We start from the raw sequence: 9544 nt of genomic DNA, 5'->3' as shown, positions 1-9544 counted from the left end.
TAGAGATTGAATATAAAAAAACTTTAGAAATAAAAATCTTAGTATTCAAAATCTAGTTTTTGAATATGTAATTTACTTGTGTACTCATATGATAGATTATTATTATTGTATGGATCTTTAAAAACCACTTTTTCAAAATGCTTGTTTCAGGACCATACCATGCTTGTGTATGGACACCATAATTTGACACAAATAAATGAATTTTTGCCAATCCTTTTTAAAGTAAGTTACCTAATACACCTAAGATTGATGACAATATGTTTCCTTAAATTTTATTGAAAAAAATTTTTTTATTAATTATTAATTGGCTATAAAGGTAAATTTTAAAACCTCTCGTGTACAAACAACATAATTTGATCAAAATCTCACTTTTTTCAAAAAAAAAAAAACTTCAAAAGAATTGTATGTAGATTTATGACATATAAATTAATTTAAGAAAAATTATAAAATAAAAAAGTTATTAAAGTTTTAGTGAATGTCACTTTTTAATGTTTAAGAGATAGCTTTGATTAATAAATAATGGAAAAATAGCAAATAAACTAATAACACTATAAAATTTACATTTTTGGAATTAGAATAGTAAGACCTATAATGGGTTTTTGTTTCATCAAAAAATTCAATGGGGATGACTATAAAAAAATTACGACAATCCCAGAAATTATCAATTAAATGCCTTAGAAAAACATGGATCATAAAGGCATGGCTTGGTGGGACCAAGCCTATGCCATGCCTTTCCCCAAGGGAAAACCCCATGCAAAAGTCACTTGCCATACCAAATTCTCGCTCATGTCTCAAGAATCGAGCACCCGATTTGTAATTCAAAAATTGAGTGCCCAATTGTGTTTCAACCATTGTAAGAATCGGGTACCCGATTATTTAAAAATCAAGTACTCGATTCTTTTAAAATTGGGTACCCGATTTATAAGCGGGTACCCAATTTTTTTAAATTGGTTACCCACTTCGTATGTACCTGTTGGGCCCCAAAAGTTGCACCATAGATCGACTTTCAATGATTCAAATGATTGAATAACAATTTTGATCTACAACAGCGAATTCTATCATAGTTATTATGTTTTCTTGTCTTCTTATACAATTTGCAAGCTACTGATTCAAATTCAAAATTGGTGCAAGCATGGGATCAAAACAACAAAGAAAGAAGAAAGCAAAAGTTTTGATAAATGAGGAGATTGTAGCAAATAAAGAGAATGAAGCATGACATCAACGAGAGAGAAGACAAAAAATTAGAGACTTGAACAATGTTTCAAAGGAGAAAGACATTGGGGATACCACGATGGATGAAGAGGTCAAAGAAGAGAACCCAATACAAGAAAATTCAGGTGCACATTCTAATTATGCATTCAATACAGGTGTGTCTCCAAACCCTCAAATTTTCTCTCGTGATGAAATTGGTGATTTTTTAGAAGCAGATTACGATTTAAATGATTTAGATTTTCTTCATGAGAATAAATTGTCAAATGATAATGCACAAAAAACTCCAATTGAAATGCATGCCCTGAAAGAAATACCAAGAAAATTTGAAAATGAGATTCAAATCCCAAATAACAATGAAAATGAAATGTCAATTGAAAATAAAAATTGCATGGATATAGACATAGAAACACCAACTACTGAACAAACATGTCAGAATGATAGTAAAGTGTCTAAACATAATTTTTATATTCCTAATGATGTGCTAGATAATCTTGAGGGATTGGTTTCATGGAGACAAATTAGGACACATGCTAATAGATTGTATAGACATTTTTTTTATAATAAGAAATTTGGGTTTCAATGTCAGTTGATGTTGCAACTAATTAAAATGTCTAAAATGCGAAAAGTAATGAGAAGGTTGGGAATGTATGCAAAACCCAAGAATAAAAATGAGTCTTTAAAAAAATTTGTATCCAATTTTGCTAGTGCCTTTGATGTTATTGAAAAGAGAAGTCAGTCTAAAGATAAGAATGCAGTATGATGAGCCATAACAATAGCTTTAGTTAACAAATCAACATCTAACAAAAGATTGATTAGCAACATAAGTGGATATCTTAATGTGAATCGTAAGACTTTAGAAAGAGCTATAAAGAGAAGGGTTAACTTTGAATGTGATCCAACATATATTTTATGGACTTCTAGTGGTAGACTCCTAAGATGTGATATGAAACTTACTAGTGAAGTCAAAAGTTTGATTGAAAATTTTTGACATGATAATACAAGAGTATCACCTAATTCAAGAGATGTTCTTAAATTGAGAATTGGGTCAAAAATACGTGATCCACATCCTAAACACCTTTTGGACATGACTCAAACTGAATTGTTTAGAAAATTTGTAGATGGTAAGGTATTAAATATTACCATTAATCAAAGATCTTTTGAAAAGTGTAAACCATGGCATGTAAGGATCAACAAGGAAAGAATCACATGTTGTTGTAAAACTCATATTCAATTTCATTACCATTATGATGTATTTCGAACTATACATGGTACCATGCATAGTAAAGAAATGTTGCAGGAATGTGGTATAAAAATATGGTGCAGAGCACAAAGATTGGTATTGGAGGAATGGATAAAACTCCATCTTGTCTTCATTCTTCATCTAGTCAAGGGCCATGATGGTTACAATGATAGTTTCAGTTGATTGTGTTTCATTTTGGTTGTTCTTGGTATTACTTGTTATGGTTCCACATGGCCTAACTTGGCATGTAATAGCATGTAATGGAAATACTCATTGGTTTTACATGGGAGATCCTTCCTCATACCTCTTTGTATGTAATTAGAGGTTTCATGAAGTTTTATGAAAGGTTTGAATAAGTATGAGCCCATTTGTGTAGGCACTTCATCCTATTTGGTGACCCTATAAACCAAGGATGTAAGTAGCCTATAGGGTATATATGTTTTAGGTGTTTAGGAGGGTGTCATATGGCCTAAATAGCCATGATGCTCAATAATATCAAGTTTAGAATGTGTTTTGAAGTCTTCAAATGAAAAGTTGCTCATATCAGCAGTTTTGCAAAAAGTTGCTGACAACTTTTGCAAAAAACTGTGCAACTTTTGCAAATTAGTTGCATTCGACCTCTAACTGCCTTGGAGGTCAGTTTTTAGGTGTCATTAGGCTATAAATACATTGATCCTCTTCCCAAAAGAACAGGGGAACTTCATTGTACGGATTTTTCATTGAATGAATAAAGAACTCCCTATTTTCCTGTTTAATTCGCTGCTTTCAGAGGTTGCACGTGTGGTACGGACGTGAGACTAGAAGTTCAATGGTGGATTTGCAGAGTTTCATGTCCCACTGACTCATTGCATTTTATTTGGAGTGATTTGAAGGAGTTTGGACAAAGTTAGAGCAAATTGGGTGAAACCAGTCCCAAACCCTCCTTAAAATCAAGGTTTTGTGCGAATGAGCCATTAGAGTGCACCTAATTGGCCTCAGGGGTACAAAACCCAATAATATGAGAGAAGACATGTACCATTTGTTGATTCTAGGAGTAGGAGTAGTTTCTATGGTGGGAGTCCAAGTTTCAATGATGCCCTAGTTCAAGTTAGGCATAGAATTTGAACTAGGAATTCAGATTTGGAAGTAGAATTATGAAGTTCGGTTGATTGGAGTGCAACCAAGGGTTGAATTGGAAGTCTTAGACCTTCCCTAACACCATCCAAGTCAGTATCTTATTCTGTGTACCCATTTCCTTGCACTTGCTTAACAAACCAAGCCTAATTAGGCCTATTAGGTCTGCGTGTTTTGCATAGGTTGGGATATGCTGGAGTGGAGTGAGATTTTAAGATTTGGAGGTCTTTAAGGGGAGTCAAAAGGGTATCTGAAACTCTAGTTTATTTGCCAAGTCGTTTGGGGAAATCAAAAGATATTGCTGAATTTCAGGTTTTGCTGGCCTACTAAGATTCACTAGGTAGGTATTGGTTGGGTGTATTACAGAAGTGTGGGAATCTGAAAAGTTGTTGATTCAGAGTACATTGGGATATGTGAAGGTGTGTTGATCATCAGATCAAGTGGTTGAGAGGCCTAAGGCATAGATCCTTGTTTTGGCCTAGTTGAGGGATACTATTCCTAAAGACAAATTGGGAGCAGACTTTGCTTACCTGTTCCTTGCATTGAGAAGGTTGTCAAACCTTGTGAGAAGGTTATTTGCCAAGAGTGGAAGGTCCTTTAAGGATTCCCTAAGGCTAGAAGCAAGTTTGGCTTGTTTGAAGGGTCTAAGTGCAATCTAGACCAAGAGTACACTTCCGGTGTGTAACTCTGCATCAAGGTGGTATCAGAGCAGGCGAAGACCTGTTTTCATCATGTCTGAAGGAGAAGATGGACCAGAGAGGATTCTCCCTCTGAGGGTCACAAATGCAGAACTAGCCAAGATAGTACAAGAACAAATGGCTGAAAGTAGGGCCTTTAGAGAAGAGAACAGAGCAGTCAAGAGAGAGTTGGAGAGACTCAAGGGCAAGTTGAAGAGAGGAGAAAACTATGAATCAGAAAATGAAGAGGTGGAGCAAGATGACAATGCAGCAGTAGTACCACCTGATCAAAGGCCTCTCTTGCAAGCACTAGAAAGGATGGGAGTCAAGGGTGGAGAGATCCCTACGTTTCAAGGAAAACTCAATCCTGATGAATGCATTGATTGGCTTGAAGCCATGGACAATCACTTTGAATGTGACCACATTCCACCAAGCCAAAAAGTGAAGATTGCCAAGACTAAGTTGAAGGGTGCAGCACTAAGCTGGTGGAATTTTGTTCAGAATGAGAGGGCTGAGGATGGCAAGGAGCCCATAACTACTTGGAAAAGAATGAGAGCAGAGATCAAGAGGCAGTTTGTGCCCGAGGATTATGAAATCCTTGTGAACCAAAGGTTGCATAACCTTAAACAAAGGGATCTTGATGTGAGCACATACACACAAGAGTTCCATAACTTGACATTGAGAGCCAAGGTCAATGAGACAAATAAACAAAAACTAGCCAGATATGTAAGTGGCTTGAAGTATTCTATTCAAGATGAATTGACATTGGTGAATTTGGAGTCTATACACCAGTGTTTTAATCTTGCATTGAAGATTGAAGAGAAGCATAAGAGGAGAGGTGATTCAAACACCAACAGAAGAGGAGGTAGCAATAATTTCAGAGGAAGAGGGGGCAGATTTCAAGGCAGAGGCTCTGGTTTCAGAGATGAAAATCAGAATCAGAATATTGATACCAGTCAAAGAGGATCTTTTAGAGGCAGAGGCAATAATGGCAATAGAGGAAGGAATGGCAACAGGAACAGAGGAGGCCAGGTCTTCACTGGAAGGTGTTTTATTTGCAATCAGACAGGGCATCAATCCTTTAGATGTCCCCAAAAAGGAGGAGACAGCAGCAGACCCGGAGATAGGAGAATTAATCTATTGCAAGAAGAAGAAGAGGATGGGCAAAGCATCTCATCCTATCACACCACAACCTCCAGACTTGCTAATCCTGAAACTGGAGAGTGCCTCATGATGCAAAGGACACTTTTGAAGGTACCACAACCTGCAGAACCACCTCAGAGAAAAACATTGTTCAGGACACATTGCAAGGTGAAAGGAAAGGTATGTAAGTTAATTGTGGATTCAGGATCAACTGACAATATAGCATCTAAAGAAATGGTGGATAAATTAAAGTTGCCTAGGATACCACACCCATACCCTTATAAAGCTTCTTGGTTAACAAAAGACAAACAAACATTGGTAAATGAACAAGTTTGGGTGGAGTTCACATTAGGAGAGTATTCTGATAAAGTTTTGTGTGATGTCACTGAGATGGATGCATGTCACCTCTTATTAGGGAGGCCATGGCAGTTTGATGTAAAATCAAGGCATGATGGAGAAACCAACATTTATACAATAACTAAGGGAGGTGTTAAGTATACAATGAGGCCATTGCCTGATGATAGCAAATCAGACCATATAGTTAGTAGTGTGGCTTTAGTAGGGGAGAAGGAATTCCTCAAAACTATAAAAGAAAAGGACACACCCTGCTTTGCAATAGTGGTAAGACCAAAACAAGAATCAAGGAACCTAGTCAAGCCTAGAGCAGATTTGAAAAAAAATGATGTAGGACCCAAGGAGGTTAGGGATTTGCTAAACAAGTATCATGGGATTGTGGCAGGGAGTGTACCATCTACTTTACCACCAGAGAGAGAGGTGAGTCATTGTATAGACCTCATACCAGGGGCCACTTTACCAAATAAGGTTGCATACAAGTTGACTCCAGAACAGAATGAGGAGATAGCAAAACAAATAGAAGAGTTGCTGTCTAAGGGTCTGATTAGGAAGAGTGTGAGTCCATGTGCAGTACCTACAGTACTTCCACCTAAAAAGGAAGGAACATGGAGGCTATGTACGGACTCAAGGGCTATAAACAAGATAACCATCCGGTATAGGTTTCCCATGCCAAGAATGGAAGATTTGTTGGATTGTTTAGGAGGGGCTAAAATTTACTCCAAGGTAGACTTAAAAAGTGGATACCATCAGATAAGGATCAGAAAAGGGGATGAGTGGAAAACAGCACTTAAAAGAACTGAGGGTCTTTATGAGTGGCTTGTGATGCCATTTGGGCTATCAAATGCCCCAAGTACCTTCATGAGATTGATGAATGAGGTACTTAAGCCTTTCCTTAACAAGTTTGTTGTGGTATACCTAGATGACATACTAGTGTTTAGCAAGGATCAAGAGGAACACTTCAAACATCTAGATTTGGTCCTAAAAAGATTGCATGAGGAAGATCTCAAGATCAATTTGGAAAAGTGTATATTTGTGAAGGATGAACTGATATTTCTTGGTTTCATTATTTCTAAGGACTCTTTGAAAATGGATCCATCCAAAGTAGAAGCTATAATAAATTGGCCATCTCCTACCACTGCTAGTGAGGTTAAAAGTTTCCATGGTTTATGTAATTTTTATAGAAAATTCATAAGGAATTTTAGTGGGATATCTGCTCCAATGGTGGATACCATTAAGGGGGGCAAGAAATGTCATTTTGTATGGACTAATGCTGCAGAAGAATCTTTCCAAATGCTGAAGCAGAAGATAGCACAAGAACCAGTCCTAAAGTTCCCTGATTTCAACAAAGTGTTTGTCATAGAATGTGATGCAAGCACTAAAGCTATTGGTGGTGTATTGAGTCAAGAGGGCAGACCAATAGCCTTCTTTAGTGAGAAGTTAAATGAAGCAAAGCAGAAATATTCAGTATATGATCTAGAGTTGTATGCTATGGTCCAATCCTTAAAAAGATGGAGGCATTATTTACTTCCCAAGGAGTTTATTGTTTTTACTGATAATCAGGCTTTGAGCTTTCTTAACAGGCAGGAAAAATTGAATCAAAGGCACATGAAGTGGATGGAGTTCATCCAAGCATATACTTTCTCAATCAAGCACAAGAAAGGGATCACAAACAAAGTTGCTGATGCCCTAAGCAGAAGAAACCTCCTAGTTCAATCAATTGAACTTGAAACCGTTGGCATAGAAGGTATGAAGGATCTATACAGCCAAGATGAGGATTTCAAAGAGATTTATAAAGTTTGCCAAAGCATGGAAGGCAGGTATCACACAGAGTTCTCTGATTTTTTAATTCAAGATGGTTTATTGTTTAAGGGGGGACAATTATGTGTTCCTAGGGGATCATATAGAGAGAATATAATCAAAGAAAAACATAGTGGGGGCATGTCTGGTCATTTTGGATTAGACAAAACACTTGAGCAAGTTAGGAGATTCTACCATTGGCCAAAAATGCAGACCGATGTAAGAAAGTTTGTGGAATCTTGTATAATTTGTCAAAAGGCTAAAGGGCACTCATCAAATGTAGGGCTTTATACTCCTCTACCTATCCCTGACAAACCATGGGATTCAATAAGCATGGATTTTGTATTGGGATTACCAAAAACTAAGGCAGGAAATGATAGTGTGTTTGTGGTTGTTGACAGATTTTCCAAAATGTCTCACTTTATCCCTTGCAAAACTACACATGATGCTTCAAACATTGCAGGTCTATTCTTCAAAGAAGTGGTAAGACTCCATGGTTTACCAAGGTCTATTGTTTCAGACAGAGACTCCAAGTTCCTAGGACATTTTTGGAGGACTCTTTGGAAAAGACTTGGAACAAACCTTAATTTTTCTTCTGCCTATCACCCTCAATCAGATGGGCAGACTGAGGTAACAAATAGGTCACTAGGGAACCTACTAAGATGCTTGGCACAACAATATGGTGGATCATGGGATAACATATTACCACAAGCTGAATATGCATACAATGATTCAGTAAATAGAAGTACTGGTTTGACACCATTCCAAATTGTTTATGGTGAACACCCAAGGGGAGTACTAGAGTTAAGGGATGTCAGTCAGATGGAGAGGAGAAGTGCCCAAGCTCAAGACTTTGCACAAGTGATGAAGGAGGTACAACACCAAGTGAAAGACAGACTGTCTAAATCTGCAGATAAGTACAGAGAACATGCCAACAAGAAAAGAAGGGATTTGCAGTTCAAGGTTGGAGACCTTGTCATGGTCCATTTGAAGAAGGATAGGATGCCAAAGGGACAGCATACCAAGTTGATGGCAAAGAAAATTGGTCCATTTAAGATCCTACAAAAATGTGGGAACAATGCATACAAAATTGAATTGCCACCGGATGTTGGATTGTCACCAATCTTTAATATCTCTGATTTGTTTGCTTTCAAAGAACCTACTGATATTGTGGATGCAGGTACAGGTCTGGAAGAGCAGGTTACTGATGTTGCATTGCCAAAGACACATAAACTCCAAATTGAGTGCATATTGGACAAGAGAGTTTCTATGGAGACACGAAGAGGCACATACTATACCTACCTGGTCAAATGGGCTGGGTTACCTGAGGAGGATGCAACATGGATGACTCAAGCAGAGATAGAGAAAGCAGGCTATCAATTTAACACCATTCCCAACTCAAGGGACTTGAGTTCTTTTGGAGAGGGGTAGTATGGTGCAGAGCACAAAGCTTGGTATTGGAGGAATGGATAAAACTCCATCTTGTCTTCATTCTTCATCTAGTCAAGGGCCATGATGGTTACAATGATAGTTTCAGTTGATTGTGTTTCATTTTGGTTGTTCTTGGTATTACTTGTTATGGTTCCACATGGCCTAACTTGGCATGTAATAGCATGTAATGGAAATACTCATTGGTTTTACATGGGAGATCCTTCCTCATACCTCTTTGGATGTAATTAGAGGTTTCATGAAGTTTTATGAAAGGTTTGAATAAGTATGAGCCCATTTGTGTAGGCACTTCATCCTATTTGGTGACCCTATAAACCAAGGATGTAAGTAGCCTATAGGGTATATATGTTTTAGGTGTTTAGGAGGGTGTCATATGGCATAAATAGCCATGATGCTCAATAATATCAAGTTTAGAATGTGTTTTGAAGTCTTCAAATGAAAAGTTGCTCATATCGGCAGTTTTGCAAAAAGTTGCTGACAACTTTTGCAAAAAATTGTGCAACTTTTGCAAATTAGTTGCATTCGACCTCTAACTACCTTGGAGGTCGGTTTTTAGGTG

At 37.4% G+C, this 9544-nt stretch overlaps 1 protein-coding gene across 1 annotated transcript; it reads left to right on the top strand.

Moving 5' to 3' along the window:
• Positions 1-4296: 4296 nt before the first annotated feature.
• LOC149536080 (uncharacterized) lies at positions 4297-8967 on the top strand. The gene is made up of 2 exons (XM_089806225.1): positions 4297-6318; positions 6814-8967. The coding sequence occupies exons 1-2, from the start codon at positions 4297-4299 to the stop codon at positions 8965-8967; spliced, it is 4176 nt and encodes a 1391-aa protein (XP_089662351.1).
• Positions 8968-9544: the final 577 nt, after the last annotated feature.

This window comes from Cupressus sempervirens, chromosome 10 (assembly GCF_028749045.1).
Source record: "Cupressus sempervirens isolate cs-2001-9-10 chromosome 10, ASM2874904v1, whole genome shotgun sequence".
In the NCBI taxonomy this organism is placed as follows: domain Eukaryota; kingdom Viridiplantae; phylum Streptophyta; class Pinopsida; order Cupressales; family Cupressaceae; genus Cupressus; species Cupressus sempervirens.
This window is presented reverse-complemented; position numbering and strand designations above follow the sequence as displayed.

Bases quoted from the DNA above. Each gene is read 5' to 3' on its own strand.
- LOC149536080 (XM_089806225.1), top strand. From the start codon at position 4,297: ATGTCTGAAGGAGAAGATGGACCAGAGAGGATTCTCCCTCTGAGGGTC. The intron at 6,319-6,813 runs GTACTTCCACCT...ATTATTTCTAAG, and splicing joins GTCCATGTGCAGTACCTACA to GACTCTTTGAAAATGGATCC.